Raw genomic sequence first — 17,242 nt, forward strand, 5'->3', positions numbered from 1 at the left:
GAAGGTATTTTTGAACTGAGATTGGGAAGGGTGTAAGTGTGAAGAAGAGGCTTTGCCTCAGGGATTGTTCCAACCACAGATTACTTAGTGCCTGTTAGCAAAATTAAAGCGCACTGATAGAGCAAACCTGGGAGAGAATGTCTACAGGGAGGATAATTCTGCTCAGCCTATATTTACACTGATAATTTGAACTTTCTGGATTTGAAATGTACAATAATTTGGGTAGTCTTTGGAGCACTGCTAAGCAGCCTCTATCTAAAAATCAAACCAGGGTTTCAAAAGGATACCATCTGGCAAAAATTGATTTGCTGTAACTTAAAAGCATAAATATTAGGAGAGTTCTTTTTAAAAAATTCCTTCTAGGTTTTCAAAGAAAGATTTTTCCTCTCTTACTAGGCTGGGTTCTAGATTGCTTTTGTCACTGATTTTTAGTGGGAACTTGGATAATATCACTAAATTTTGTCATGCCTCAACTGAAAGAGACAACTAAATCAGATTGTGTTTGGAGACAATAAATGTGAATGTAAGGTCTATTATTTATTAAAGTTTTATTGTATTTTACTAGAATTTAGCATCATTGTTGCTTCTTTAATTAACTTAAAAATTGCACACCATCCAAAGCTTCTTAAGCTTTGGGTACTGACCCCATATGGGATTACACAATTGAATGTGGGGGTTGTGAAAAATTTGGCAACAGTATAAGATTTCTGAAAGCAATTTCAGATCATTTTGAAGTAAATTGTGTAATGAATCTGAAGTGTTTCTAGCAGCCCATATAGCACCATACATATTGAATCAAGCAACTTCATTGCTTCTGTGGCTCTGAACATACAACATGTACACTTTGCACTGCGTATGCATGCTATCAGAAACACCTTGGTTCAGATTCTAGACAGGATAGTGTAAAAATTTCTTGTATGAAAAGGAGTTGTGACAGAAAAAAAGTTTAAGAAGCCCTGTATTATATTTTAGAACTGCTGCCTTTCTTAAAAATAAAACTTTAACAGTTGTTTAAAATATTCACGATCCCCAAAATTCTATTGAATCCTTATTTAATATATTATAGGTACAAAATTACAGTACTTAGCATTCTGGTTCTATTTTAGTCACCAAAGACTTAATTTGGGCTTACTCCTATAATTAAACAAATTCAATCCAGGACTTAATATTAATCTTCTTGTTTCATAAGAAAGAAGACACTTTTCTTACCTTGGTAACTGTTAACATATAAAAATTAGTTATGCTGTTCTCATGGGCACGTTTGATTCGCAGTCTGCATTCTTCTTCATCAATTAACTCCCCAACATATTCATTTACGAATTCACCCTGCCCAGAATAAAAGCCATAAGAAATATATTATTTGTGCTCCTAACATAAAGATGACATAGCTGAAAATAAAAAGAAATCCCATAAAAATATTGAAATAATACATAAAGTGGAATGAACTTTAGTTGCAGAAAGGTAAATGGATTTCAATCTGGCTATTTTTCAAATGTCTCAGAAGTGATAAACAATATTGGGTAGTAGAAAGAATGAAAGATTTAAAGTCAGAAGATGTGGCTGTAAGGTATGACTGTAACAAGTATATTTACTATCTATGTAAGTGGTTGTAAACAAATCACTGAACCTCAGTTTCCTTTGTAAAATGGATATGTGACAATACTGCATAGAGTACATAGCTATTGGGATACAAACGCTGTAGAACAAAGAATGGCTGTTATTATTGTTAATCCAAAACTAGAAGAGAAGGTGACATACTGATTCTTCTCCTCAAAAAAATAAACATTCTTTTTAAATACAGTGGCACTACTTTATAAAAACACAATTAAGGAATTAATCAACTTCATAGGCAGGTATTTTGTGACATTTTCAGCAAATAGAGTTATGGTTTAGTTTAGGGATATATGATCTCCATACTCCAAATGAGTAAAATAAATGAGCCATATTATATGAATATTAGTTCTTATAATCACATAATCTTTCTTTCCCTTTTATGTTTAAATTTATATGAAAAAAAAATCTGCCAACTATTCCATTTTAAAAACAAAAATATTAGTTTTCAAGTATTTTTCTATAACATGATCATGCTTTTATCAGTCCTTCCTTTATATCCCAAATTCCAGCATTAGTGTTTTTATAGCCAACAGCAGCCTATACCAGTTAAATGAAATTGTATAATATAGTTCATATTTCCTGGTTTTGGTAAAGTATTAACTTGCTAGATCCACTTAATTAAAACTGATAAAAGCAAAAGAATCTCCACTACAGAAATAAACATTGGCATATCTCACATAACATTTTCTCCAACCAAATTCTGTTGTTCTCATAACTGTTTCTGTCAAAGGCTCAGCATCATTAGCAGCAGCATTTGTACAGTGCTGTAGGGTTTGCAAAGCACTATACAAATATTATCTCATTTTAGCATTCTCCTAGGAGACAGGTAGTATTACTATTCTCATTTTACAGATGAGGAACTGGGGCAGAGAGAGATGAAATGATTTGCCAAGGATCACACACCACTAGTCTCTGAGGTTGAATTTGAATTTAGGTCTTCCTGACTCTAGGTCCAATCTTCTATGCATTGCACTATCAAACTTCCTCAATGAGCAGAATATACAAAGCACCCACTAATGAGTCTAGAAAAATTAAATTCAGACAATCTGAAAACAGCTTTGTGGCAGATGAAAGAATAGTTTTCTCACTTTTTTGGCCCTACAGATTCAGGGGAATTCCCGTCCCTGTACAATATAGGACCATAGATCCAGAGGCCTCAATGGTCTTTGTTTTTTCTCCCTACACCCACCTCTTATTTTTTCTACTCCCCTATTATTTAAAAATGTATTAGTTCAAATTTTGGATTTTCATTCGTAGTGCTACTCCTATGAAATTATGTTTACAGTGATATTTTGCTTCACATTAGGCTTTTGTTGAACCAGTTGATAACACACAACTAACAAGGATCCCAGTAAAGACAGACACTATACAGTGGAGAATATGCTGGATCTGCAGCCTCAAGAGCTAGACTGAAATCTAGCTTTTGTCAATTAATATCTGTGGGTCTCAATGTCAATGCCTTCTAGCTCTTAAGTCTGTGATACAGTGTTACTGGAGAGAGCAATTTATATGCAGGTTAACAAAAGAATATTGAGAACAACATGTACTTAAAAATAACAGTATAACACATTAGTTTTGTTAGCAAAGTGAGTATGTGCCTTCTTGAATGAATAACAGTTACTTCTCTTGGGCAAGCTAGAAAAGGGCTATTTAAAAATTGGTCTTTGGTTAAGATTACACAAGTGTGATATGAGTGAATAACTAAGATGGGTCCTATGTTTTCCCCCCAAACACCAACTAGGTACAGGTCATTTTTTTTCTATAGACAGTTTTCTAGAGCAGTAATGGCTGAAAAAATATCCACTAGATGGCTAACCTTCTGGTGATGAGGTTCTTCACATTCAGCTACACTTGCCTTTGATAAAAATAAATCTACTCAATAACATTGCTTTGGATATTAAGATTTATAAAACAAAACACCTTTAATTCTCTTTCCTTCACAAATGGAAACTATTACAATAGATTAAAAAAAAACCACCAAAAAACAGTGATCATGTCATAATTGAAGTATTATTCAATTACCAACTTCTCACTTTTCCTTCTTTGTCACTAAGACTTCAAAATATACATGATTTTTAGATATTAGTATTTTTCCCACCAACACTGATTAACCTGCTCTCCCCCAACCCACCCCCAGCCCAATTTAGTAACAAGATTCTGTCTGGACAACCCTGTAGGAACAAATTTTCTTTACCAGCCAAATGGGCCTTGAAGGAAAGGCAATCTGTCACCAGACTTGTACTCAAAACTTTTCCACTTTAGTACAACCTGTTAAGAGTTTGCACCCCATGGGTACAATTTCTGAGAACTCGGGGCTGCTCCCATAAAAACCTCTTTGTTAGTCAACAAGCATTTATTAAGTGCTTATTATATACCAAACATGAGGCAGGGATCTTGGGGTGCTAAATTTGTAACCTAAGTAAATCTCAAAAATTTGATAAGCTCCCAGTTTTCCTGGTTTACCAAGACAGCCCAAGCTTCTACAAGGTGCAGTTATAGGCACTTTATTTTCAAGGGAGGCCACCTTCTTGATGCTCCTTTTGGTCCTCAGGCCCCAGCCTCGTCTCTCGGTCTTGATGACTTCTGCATCGGGATAGAGCCTTTTGGTGAAGCACTGGTTCTGGCATCGGTCCCCAGCCGGGCACACTTGGGGGTGACACTCATACTGCAGCATCCGGTTCAAGCACTCTGACTCCAGACCACAGGGATTTTCATCAGCAGGCTTGCAATTACAGCGTGGGATCTCCGACAGGTCAGCCACTTGGATCTGGACCTTCCCTATCACTTTATTGGCCTGACAAACAAAAGCAGAAATGAGAATCAATGAGTGGTCAAAGCACAGAAAAAAGAATGATTTTTTAGGATTGGTCTGAGACCTGCTACTGACTTGCTCTGAGACTGGGAAAGGCATCTTACCAAAGCTTGGGTGCTCACTTATGAATCAAAGGCAAGCTGTGTTCCTTCCTAGTTAAATGGAATTTTATGAGCATAAACAAAATAATTTATGTGAAAGTGCTTTGAGCTTTTCTGGAACCAAGATACTTAAAAAAAACAAGATAATGTCATTACTAAATGAATGCAGTCTAACTGGTGAAGTGAGAAATGAGGTTTCATGTATGATGTGTCACATTCAAGATATCCCAGAAAGTCTTTGTGTTTTTAAATGCTTAATCCTCATTACAATGGTCCAGCAGTGCACTCTTTGGCTTTCATTTGATGTTAAAAGGAGCAGAAAGAGTTCCCATTAAAGTGCTTAAAATTAATACGAGACTAAGTGACAATTTGTAGAAGCTGTCACAAGACAGTCCATGTGATCACTATAAAAACTGTGTGCCTGGCAAGAAGTCTATTTGCTCAAAGGGAAACACTCACTTTAATGTGCTTGTAGGGTGGGGGTTTTCTTGAATTTCTTTCCAACTCCAATGCTTCTTTACTTTCTCTTTGTGCTTTCAGCTCCTGGAAACGTTTTGCAGCTTCCTCAAGTGCTACATAATAGCAAATAATGTAAGTAAACAGAAAATGTCAAGTGAGATTCTTACATTGTCCTTTCACTGCCTGGAGAATAATTTTTTTTCTCTTCTCCTCTTCCCCCTTAAAAATTAGATTCTAGAAATTTCCAACTCATGACCAGCAAACAAAAGGAACATGTATAAATTAGGAATGTGAATCATGGACTCTAAAAATTATATGTCAAACTCTTTGGATCAGAGTTGATTTGAGACCTACTTCGGTTAGAAGATGATTCTCAGGGAGACCCAGGAAAGCTTGTTATCTTGCTCTAGATTTTGTTTTCTGGAAAGTCAAAGTATCTTGGAAATTAGACAGTTGTAAGAGTAAGAGGGAATAATTGATAGCTACTACTATTCTACTGAGTCTGAAGAGTTTATTTTGGGCAACACAACCAGGACCCCCTGGAAATAACCCTTGCAATATATACTTTTGTCAACAAGGCATGGAGAAATAACCAATAGCATAGACTACTGTAATATGATATAATGGTACTCAAATGCATTTGTTTGTGAAGGGTATTTCAATATGTGTCTAACAAAATGACAAGCTGAAGTGGGGAGGGAATATGATATTGTAAAAAGAAAAAATCAGTTCTTGTTATATGCTTGATATCAAACTCTTTACCAGAGATATATGAAACAAAGTTTTTTTTGCCAGCTGACTTCTTCCTTTTTTCCTGTGTTAATTTTATTTGTGCAAAATTAATTTAATTACAATTTAATGTAATTAAAATAATCTACTTTATTTTTTGCAACTGTACCCACCCCTTTAAAGTTAAAAGTTGTATAAAATGAATATTACCAGATTTTCTTCTAGTTTAAAAAAAGGATATTTAAAAAATGAATATTTAAGTAATATGTTCACTATTCATTTATTTTTAACCTCTTGTTTAATACCAAAAACTATTCTCTATGATAGAACGATTGGGAAAAGATATGAACAAACAGTTTTTAACAGAGGAATTGCAAACTATTAGCAACACATTAAGAGTGTTCCAAAGCACTAGTCAGAGAAAAGCAAATCAAAACAACTGAAGTTTCCCCTCAAACCCAGCCAACTAGCAAAGATAACAAAAGAATTTTGTTGTGTTTGTGGAAAGACAGGCAAAACTAATACATTATTGGTGGAACTGTGAATTGGTACAACCATTCTGGAAAACAATTTGTAATCGTGCAAATAAAGCAACTAAAATGTTCATAGACTTTGACCTAGAGATTCCATTAGCAAGGCTATATAGCCCAAGGAGGTTATTAACATAAAGTAGAACTTCAAATAAAACAAAATATTGATAGTGGCCTCTTTGTGCTAGCAAACAACTTGAAACAAAGTTGATGCCTGTCAAATGGGAAATGGCCAAACAAACTGTGATACAAATGACAAGCATGATGAAAACAGAGAAGCACAAAGATTTACATAAGCTGATGCAAAGTAATGCAAGGAGAATCAGGAAAACACACAAAATACTGCCAACAACATACGTGGAACAGAAGAGTTTCTATAAAACAATAAAAAAAAAGTTTTGCAAAATGACAAAAAAACCAAAACAAACCAAATCAACCCTTCCCCCTTCCCCCCCCACAACCCAATCCAATTCCCCAAACAAGAATGGTCCCAAAAGAAGAGATATCTCGCCACAATGTTTTGCAGAGGCAGGAGGTTGACAGTGGGGAACACTAATATAATATCAGATTTTTTTCAATGTGCTGATCAGTTTTGATAACTTTTTTTCCTCATTTTAGTTTTTTTATTATAAGTGATAGGTCTTTGAGAAGAGGGAAGAAAAAGGATATGGGGAAAATGTAGGCAATATAAAAACAAAAGATACAAGTTTTAAAAATTCTAACATCTAATGAAAACAATGTTATTGCCATGCAAATGAGGGGCCACTGGGTAGGATATCAATTTCTAAAGTCCTGATATTAAGCCACAGTACACATTATTCAATTTACCTTTTTTGAAGGTCTTGTTAATACTAGTTTGCCCCTCAGCAAAGCTTTTGTCTCCTTCAACATATGGGAACACTCTGCCCTGGTGTACCCAATAGTAGTCATGAGAACCAAAGAAGAACACAGGAAAGTCCCCCAAGTCATGTTTAAGGCCTTGGATGTTAAGAGGCACGGACCTAGGATTGCAGATCTCTGCTGGCCACCACCTAGAAACAAAATCAGTTTTAAATAAAATACTTGGGACCATGAGAAAAGAAACCACATAATTATTACTTCAAGCTTGGTGGAAGAAAAAAGGGACAGGGATATGGACTGGACCTGTGATTTCATTAGTATAGGGAACTCCCAGATGAGGAAACTCCCTCTCCCAATGCAGGTCGGCACCTTCTCTGCAACTTAAGAGTCTTAGAGAGTTGCCTAGAGCACTGAGAGGTTAAGTGACTTGCCGAGGGTCACACAGCCAGTATGTGTCAGAGGCGGGACTTGAACCCAGGTCTTCCTGGCTCCGAGGCCAGCTCTCTATCCACTACGCCACGCTGCCTCTCCTAGGGGGAAAAAAAGGAAAAGTTATATAATTTATAAATTTTGTTTAGGTCCTAATACCATAAAAGGCTTTATTGGTTTTTAATCTTGTTTAAACTAAGAAATTATTTAAAAGTGAATCGTATAATTTTTTATACGAACACAGAGAGAATACAGATTGAAAAGTTTTTTTCTTATGTTCAATGTCATTTCAACTTCAGATAATAAGTCAGGATTTCTCCTAGAGAAATTGGTTCAACTATGTGCTCTCTCATAACATAACTGAACATGACACATTCATGAATGCATTTTGAGAATAAGCTGATGCCATCAAAGATGTGGCAAGGCTTCTTTCTTCAATAGTACTCTTCCTTCCAAGAGAATTTTTGAATCTTCAGTCAGTTGAGGACAGACACCTTTTGGCCAAATGTGCAATGTTTTACACTACACTGTAATTCAATAGTACGTGGTATCAATCATGGTTCTTAAATTTCAACAAACTGGAGTCTGGAATAAAATAAAGGCAAAAATGCCTCATACAAGGAAAGAGTACTCTAGCAACAATTAAACAAAACCATCTGTGAAGCATTTGATAGCTTCTGGCAATTAGAAAGTCAAGAAATGGATGGAAGAAGCTAAGGAAGCCCAAGCTCAGGTTCTCTTTTACTGCTACTTACATGAGATCATGAAAATCAACAGCAAACACACAAAACAGTTTTTTGGGCATCATCTTCTTTTTTCAGGGCCATGTGTTTTAAAAAGCCTTAACAAATATCTCGGTGAACATTACTGAGCTGGTGAAAAATTTGCATTCCTCAACACACAGTACAGAATCTGCACAGACATTCCATATTTTGGAATTTCTCCCTAATACACCTCCCCACCCCCACCAATGAACATTACAATAAGAATTGGTACCCAATTTAAGAAAACAATACTAATTAAGGTACTATTTAATTTACTCTTGAAGCAGTCTGTGAAATGGATATTCTAGATGTTTCTAAATATTTTGAGGAATTTAACCATGTTAAGATGCAGGATGGGAATAATTAAGACGTCCAAAGAGGGTTGGATTACTTGATCTCTCAGGATTTGCTACATACCTTCCATTTTATTCCTTAGGAACCTCTGGATTGGAATAACTCACTACTCAAATAAACAGCTTCATGTGGTCTAGCTGAATCAAATTAGCCACACCAAAAATGCTGCTACTACTACTACTACTACTACATAAAGGGCTAGTTCAGAATGAAATGTTGAAGTTTTTCCAAAACATACCAGAAGAATTTGCCTGAATAGAAAAACATTGTCAATGAACTCAACTGGGAAGCACTGCCTTGAGTATCCTTTAAAGATTTTCTTTTTTTGCATACTAAGTGCCTTATTATGATTGATCTCCACTGAACGTCACATTTGTGAACTTTTAAAAACTAAGTTAGAAGATGGGTCTATAAGCTAAGCAAATATAGGAGACAAAATGAGCCTTATTAAAAATTATTTTATATCAATAACTGAAAAAAAAAAACCCAACCCAACACGTTGGGATTCTGGTATAAATACAATAGTATTCTGCTCTTTTTTAAAAAAAGAAAAATAACTTGAATTATATCTTGCACTTGGTGAAATCTTAGTTATAAAATTTATTTTGGTGATACTCTGAATTCTTTAACAAAATGATAAATATGGGATTAAAAGCAAGAGAAAGGTCTTTGGGACTAGAGTTAGAAAAGATAGGTTTAAATCTCACACTTATTTAATAATACCTGTGGGATCTTAGGTATGTCATGTCATCTCTCTGGGCAGCAGTTTCTTCATCTGAAAATTGAACTGGCTGGAAATTATGAATTCTAAGATTCCCTTTTAGATCTAAATCTCAAATTCTATAGAGGTACAAACGTTATATACTCTGGTTATTTATCAGTTCTGAAAAACAACTTAAAGTCTAAGATTTTTGGAGGGAGTTTTGTACAATAGAGGAAATGCTACTTCTCTCTTCCTTTTTTAGTCAGACTAAAAGGTTCTTTTGGAAAGATTTTTATTCCCATCAGATTCTAAATTCTCTTCTTCAGATCCAAAGAACCTAAATCTTTAAGGTTTCTAGTTAGAAGTGATTTAGATTTAGGTTCAACAGTACTATGAACACAAAGAGATTTTTATAAACAGTTCTGCTGACAATCATAAACTTTTTCACTTGGAAATAGCAGAAATCCCTTCACAAAGTGAAGTCATTTTTCCTCTTCTCTCAACTGTCTCCACTCCCAAAATTATCAAGAGAATTCCAAAGACAACATCCAGCCATTCTGGAGAGCAATTTGGAACTATGCTCAAAAAGTTATCAAACTGTGCATACCCTTTGATCCAGCAGTATTTCTACTGGGCTTATACCCCAAAGAGATACTAAAGAAGGGAAAGGGACCTGTATGTGCCAAAATGTTTGTGGCAGCCCTGTTTGTAGGGGCTAGAAGCTGGAAAATGAATGGATGTCCATCAACTGGAGAATGGTTGAGTAAATTGTGGTATATGAACGTTATGGAATATTATTGTTCTGTAAGGAATGACCAGCAGGATGAATACAGAGAGGACTGGCGAGACTTACATGAACTGATGCTAAGTGAAATGAGCAGAACCAGGAGATCACTATATACCTCAACAATGATACTGTTTGAGGATGTATTCTGATGGAAGTGGATCTCTTCGATAAAGAGAGTTAATTCAGTTTCAATTGATCAAAGATGGGCAGAAGCAGCTACACCCAAAGAAAGAACACTGGGAGATGAATATAAACTGCTTGCATTTTTGTTTTTCTTCCCGGGTTATTTATACCTTCTGAATTCAATTCTCCCTGTGCAACAAGAAAACTGTTCGGTTCTGCACGCATACATTGTATCTAGGATATACTGTAACCTATTCAACATGTACAGGACTGCTTGCCATCTAAGGGAGGAAGTGGAGGGAGGGAAGGGAAAAAATCAGAACAGAAGTGAATGCAAGGGAAAATGCTGTAAAAAATTACCCTGGCATGGGTTCTATCAATAAAAAGTTATTATAAAAAAAAAAAAAAAGAGAGAGATTCCAAAGACAGCTCTCTTAAATCTTAAAAATAAAATAAAATTTAAAATGCTGAATAGATGTCATGTTTATCTTGTATTTAGGAAAAGAATTCCCCATAGCCCCCCCCATCAATAATCTAGTTAAGTTAAAAACCTAAGTCTTCAAAGTGACAGAATTTCTCTTTGCCCTTAGAAACTTGCCTGTAGTTTCCTAGCTTGACCCAAACAATCTGCTTGTAATGGAGTTTCTTGCCAGCTTTACAGTCATTACAATTCCAGCAGCCCTCTGGCATTGTTATGCTGAGGCATTCCGGATGGAAGGAAGCTGGGCACGATTCACAGCACAACAGTTTTCCACCTTGAAACAAACAAATAGTTTCAATAACTGACAAAAGGAAAGAAGAAAGAGAACAAAGATTTTCTTTTAATTTCATTATATTACCTTATGTTAAGACTTTTTAAAAGTAAAGAAAGGGATCAGGTCACTGTCATCTTAATGACTCAAAAAAGAAAACAAGCAGGCCTGCTACTCCCCAGAATAGGGAAAGAGACTTGTCTCTCTTTGCCACCAGAGTAAGGAAATAAGACTCATTAAAAATGATACATTTCACATGCAAAACCTTAAGATTTAATGACCTGTTTAACACCAAGCCAAACAGATGAAAACATAGTCAAGTGGGAACAAAAATCATTTAGAGTGGGTCAATTTGAGTTTCTTTTTTGTTGTTATCTTCTTTGTAAGCCTTATTTTCTTATTCTAAACCAATACCATGGGTATATCTGAATTCCTTCTTATTAGTAAGTTAATAGGCATGAAAAGTAGTCTCTTGATTGCTTCATAGCCATAGCTTCTGTTTCCATTTTTTAAAACACACACAAAAAAAGCAAAAAGGAGGATATTTTCTTCAAATTTGTGATGGCAACTATGTTCATTTTTTTGTTGTTGTTGATAATGAAGGTCAACCAGCTTTTGGAGTATAAATGTTTTAAAAAAAAACTATTTGAAATGAAGTGGTAACAGAAAGAATTGTCTCTCACCTACTGCCAATCAGAAGACCCCTGTAAGGGCACAAAATTATCTTAGGATGAAGAATAAACCAAATATAATAAATAAAATCCAAAATAAGCAGGACTTGCTTTTTTGGCTTTGATATTCTTATATGTCTTCAAAGTGGTCATTGATGGAAAGGTAAATAAATTTCATCTTCAATGGATAAACAAAACTCACATTGTAAATGCATTTATGACAACATTTATTCAACACTACTATTATTCACTGAGTTATACTGGGACTTTGATTCCCATTGCAAAAAATCTAGGAAAGCTAAGAAATATATATCATCCAACCTTTTGAATATTCTTGCCCACCTACAGACTTTCAATCTTTTAAATTGATAACATAATTGATTGTATTTCCTCTGCTAAAACCCTTATACACAATTATCTGTTATTTTCTCCCTTTACTTCAAACTTGACCAAGTAGCCCAATTCTCCAGTTCTGTATATTTTAAAAGTGGAGTGTTATATTAAAGTAGGGAATCTCTCTTTGTTTTACACAGATTGGTAGTATTCGGTTTGTCCTTCCTCTAACAAAGTCAATCAAGACTTGGCTTTGATACTCTGGATGAGAGAATCAAGCTGACTATTGAAAACTCCCATGGTAAGATGCCAATGCACAAGAAATCCAAATCAAAAAGTAAAATACAAAAAGGAGCATCTCTGTGCTAAACAAGAAAAGTTTCTTTTATATGCATTAGTAATGAACTATCCAATTCAGCAAACACAGGGCTCAAAATAATTTTATTTATATCAGGATTAGCACTGAGTATTGAAAACAAAGCAGGCAGAAATTGTAATCATCTAATTTTAGAGACATCAACAGGGATACCATTTCCCTAAATGCCTCAGATTATCTAAATTCAGAGGGAGAGGTATAAGTACACATTTTGTTACAAAGTAGGTTACATATCTATCATCTGGACTTCACTGAAAGTAATTTCACTAAACAAGATACAAATTGACTTATGAAAAAACCCCACAAACAATTCCAATGTAATTCTTCATAGCTTCCAAAGTACTTGCCTCTTCAAAATACAGAATATTTTGAGTGTCATATTTCCTTTTAGTGATGCTTTATATCTTCATTTTGAAATGAGGCAGGACAATAGAACAGAACAAAAAGTTATTTTTCTGGGTTTTTGTTTAGTTTTTAATGGGGGCTGGCAAGAGTTAGAAACCTATCCTGATGATAAGAGAAATATGCACAGCTAAAAGAAATCTATTTATATATTAAATTAATTTGTTTAGGATTGACAGGTGAAGTACCAACTTCCCACAGAAATATCACTAAACGTTCTTCCTCTCTCATTAGATGCAGGCTAAATTTAAAAGTAAGACCTCCTCTCTCCAATTAATCGACTAAAAGAATATACAAAGACAACTGATTCCAAATTATCTATGGATGATTTATCCATAGTAAATTGTTATATTTCAGGTAGGTTTCCCTTTCTTTTCTTACTCAACCCACTCTTGGACTGTTTGCCCCATGTGCTCAGGGGAGGCCAGTTAATGTTATTATTAGAGAAGCAGCAAGAACAGTAAAAAGGCTGGATATGAAATAAAAGGACTTATATTCTAATCCCAGGTAGGCCACTTAATCCCTATGTAACTTGGGTCAAGTCATTTGACCAAAAGACCCTTCTCTGTTTTCTTTTTTTTTTTTTTTTGCAAAATAAAGGAGTTGGACTAGATGATCCTTCTAACTCTAAACTAAAGATCCTAATATCTGCCTAAGGAAAACATCATGAACATATGAATTATCATGGGTTATCTACATATTATCAATGGTCAGGAGTTACAACAATTATTTCCAAATGTATTCACCTTCCTTTAACATAAATGAGAGTTTTTATGTGCACAGAAGGGAAAGGTAGCCTCAGAATAACATTCTACATTAAGTAAACTTCGAGCTTAACAAACTGAACCTCCTGGTATGGTAGAGGCAGTCTATCAAAAAACCCTGACTCTCAGGAAGAAGAACAGGTAGAAATTTGTAATGATGCAATTATTGTAAGCCCTTTTAGTAACTTCTACCAGTCATATGAATACACACTCACAACAACCAAGGCAAAATTTACCAAAAACAACAGATGTTGCTTGAGAGGCATACATTTTTCTTTTATTTAAAGAAAAAAGATAGAAAAAGCAAAAATAAAAGAAGAGAGAAACTATTTTAGTTTTTACCTTTCTCACATTTCTTTTTGGAAGCTGACGAAGAAGGAATCATAGGTAATTTCAACTCAGCACGATTTGATTCATTCAGTAGGTAGTGGGACTTATAGGCATATGAACTGAACATGGGGTCTGAATGATCCTGAACTATCAGCCCTATACGAAACAAACAGAAAGAGATGAGTTGCAATGAAACTACCCATGATTCCATTGGGAAAAATAAAATAAATCAATACCTATTATGCAACTATGCTTTAAAGTTTGAAAGAAAAGATAATATGAAGAAAAAGAAAGATCTGACAGAAAAGTTTCTATAGCTACTAGTGGGAGTCTGGATGACTTACTGCTTCTACTTTAAGTGGAAGCCTACATAGAAAAAAGAGAAAATAAAGACTTTTATATCTAAAAACAGATGAACAGTACTTAGTTTTAAAGAGCTGAACTGCATTTCAAAGACACAAAGAAACTAGTTACTTCCCTTTTGAATAGCCACATTTCTATATTTTTATGATTTCATTTAAAATACTTCCATACCTCATAATTTTACCAAAACAGATCACTTTTAAAGCTCTCAATTCAAAAGCTGAGAAATAATAATTTTTGACAACTGAATAGGCCCAATTCTTTTAAGATTCAATCATCAAATACTAGCTGAGGGCAAAACTGAATCTATTCTTTGCCAGTTTGTCCAAGGAAGAATCTTGTCAACATGCTCAAAACCTTTAGTCAAACTCTTAATACCTTTTCCTCATTCACAACACTGTTCTCTATTAAAATTGCATATGACTAAGAAGTCATGAACTGTTGTAAGGTGACAGAAAATTATTTCATCATTTTCCACAATCAAGAGTATATGAGTTCTCTACTGGATGTAAATCTATCTGCTCAGCGAAGGCAGACAAGCTCACTAGTGTGACCTTCCTTGCTTCCACGGAAAAATTTCTTGGTAGATGAAACAACAAATGTTGTAAGCTTTAAAAATTTAAACAACAGTTATCTAGCCTGGAGTCTGAAACTGTTTCTTCTTACCTTGACTACCAGCTGTTTGACAAAACAAAATCCTAGGTACTATTTATTTTATATAGCCCCGAAGGTGATGATGAACTTTGCTTTAGTAAATGCAGTTTACAGGGATCATATGCTTCAAAATTACATTCACTGTCCTGGGGGACCGAATTGTCATCATCTTTATCAACCTCGTATTATGTTAGATCAGGCCTGGCATTTCATTTGCTCAGATGCTCAAAACTGAACTGGAAGTAGTCACTAACATATGATTCTCTGAGCCTAAACTGTGTATTATCAAGATAATTTTCATGAATTTAATAAAATAACCTAAACCTCCCTCCCACCTGCCCAATACCACTATTAATTGTCATTACTAAAATCTAACACTGAAATTTTCAGCATGGGCTACCTGATGACAAAAGATAGATGCTGAGAAACACATTTTGTCTTAGCACATAAAAATATGATTATCTCATCAACTGAGGCATGATGTTTCACCAAAAGTCAATGGGGAGATGTAACTCCTTAATTATCATCTTCCCCCCATCCCTTCAAAAATTACATGTAATTCCTGGGAGGTAGGATATGAAGAATCAAGAGTCCTGGTTTTTAGAAATTCCTAAGTTTAAAAGAAATTATTTTTTAAAAACTCACTGAAAGAAAACTAAACCAAAGAAATGGTGGAAGGTGCACTGGGAGGAGGAGCCAGGTGACTCAGCTCTAGTTACTCATCGCCTTTTTTCCTTTTGTGTGGCTTTTGGCAAATCAGGCTAAAACTCATTTCCTTTTTTATCCATACAAACTAAAGGATTCATTAGATAATCTCTAAGGTATTTCTTAGTTCTATAGAATCTGTTATTTTATGTTATTTTCTAATGTCACAATTTAAATAAATGCTTTTTAGTCAAATTTAACTTTCTTAAAAATGGTAACTTTAATAAATAAATGTTGAGAGAACTATGACATTTTCATTTTCACCTCAAAAAGCTTCTTGTGCTTCACTTTATAGTTACTACAAAAATCCTTTCCCAATCTCCTCAATTCCCAATAGTTAACATGGTAAGAACAATGTCTGCCAAATAATGGGTGGGAAATTAAAGCTTTTTCCTGCATAATGCACAAAATTTAGAAACTACAGTTTTTATATTATAAAGTATAATTTTATCAAAATGAATAAAAACAAAATTTTTAGAATTTATTTATGTTTGATAAACCATATGGAGGTAATTGAAAAATGAATCCTGTGACATAACAGTATATTTGAATTTTATGACTTTCAATGAAATTTAATATTTTTGCCTTTATTTCCTTATCTGTAATGTGGGAAGCCATTTACCCCATAGAGGATGTGAGAAAGAATTCAAAACAATAAGTCAAAACAATAAATTTTGCCAAAAAAAAAAAAAATGCTAAGCACTGTGTTAGGTTCTTTATGATGAAAACATAAAAGATGCAAAAATGCCTTGGCTCTAGGAGGATACCTTCATATTTCTAGTAAATATGTTACCATTATGATTACTCAAGGGATCTAATTTATTTAAAATTCAAAAGCCCCAAATGCAATACTCTACACTAAATGACGAGTCCTAAACTCTTTTCTAATTGTCCCCGTATTCTTGAAAATTATTTCAAAATAAATGATCTACCAATTATCAAAAGAAATGCTCAAGAACAAGTTTTATTATATAAAGTACTAATGAAAAACAAAATAGGCCCACAGATTAAACAACACAGCAGTTACAAACTTTAGCTACAAAATGGCTGATATAAATATGTTTAGGTGTAAGCTCATGTGCTGTCAGTTAAATTAAATTGCTGGGATTTTTATGAGAGATAATGAAATTTTATCACTGTCACAAATCTGCTGCTTTAAAATTTTTTAAAGGTAAGCATTTTATGTTGTTATTTTCTTGTGACACTCATTGAGTGAAGAGGAGGAAAGGAGAAAAAAATGAAAACTTTTTGTGCTTATCTGTCTTTCTGCCAAATCAAAAATTTTTTAAAAAATGCTACAAATATGGAGCAAAAATATTTACTACAAATTTTTAGCATATACTGTTTGCTAAGCAATGTTTTACTGTAATATTCACTTGTCCTTGTAGTAGTATAACAGTATCTTATGTTTATTCTTCTAATGGTAAGCACACAGCCCACATACTTTCATGAGAATCACAATTCATGCTAGTCATAAAGCTCTATAAAGAGCACTATACTCTAGTACATAAAACCCAAGTACACATCGAGAAGAGTGTGTACAATGGGACTAAATCTGCTAATAAATGGCAAAGAGAATAACTTTGGGCACAGTACTTAATTACTACAAGTTATGGAAAACCTTTCCTATGTTGTTTAAAGCAAAGT

The 17,242-nt window shown here is 34.3% G+C and overlaps 1 protein-coding gene across 1 annotated transcript in view; it reads right to left on the bottom strand.

The window, feature by feature from the left end:
- Positions 1–17,242, bottom strand: part of NSD3 (nuclear receptor binding SET domain protein 3) — a 138,728-nt gene that overhangs the window by 9,771 nt on the left and 111,715 nt on the right. The window contains exons 15-21 of the mRNA XM_051975533.1: positions 13,886–14,029; positions 10,840–11,000; positions 8,422–8,426; positions 7,074–7,276; positions 4,987–5,099; positions 4,139–4,408; positions 1,210–1,326 (exon numbers count right to left, since the gene is read on the bottom strand). Of these exons, the coding sequence (XP_051831493.1) occupies positions 1,210–1,326; positions 4,139–4,408; positions 4,987–5,099; positions 7,074–7,276; positions 8,422–8,426; positions 10,840–11,000; positions 13,886–14,029 (1,013 nt within the window). The remainder of the gene's footprint in view (positions 1–1,209; positions 1,327–4,138; positions 4,409–4,986; positions 5,100–7,073; positions 7,277–8,421; positions 8,427–10,839; positions 11,001–13,885; positions 14,030–17,242) is intronic.

This window comes from Antechinus flavipes, chromosome 2 (genome assembly GCF_016432865.1).
Source record: "Antechinus flavipes isolate AdamAnt ecotype Samford, QLD, Australia chromosome 2, AdamAnt_v2, whole genome shotgun sequence".
NCBI classification, from domain to species: domain Eukaryota; kingdom Metazoa; phylum Chordata; class Mammalia; order Dasyuromorphia; family Dasyuridae; genus Antechinus; species Antechinus flavipes.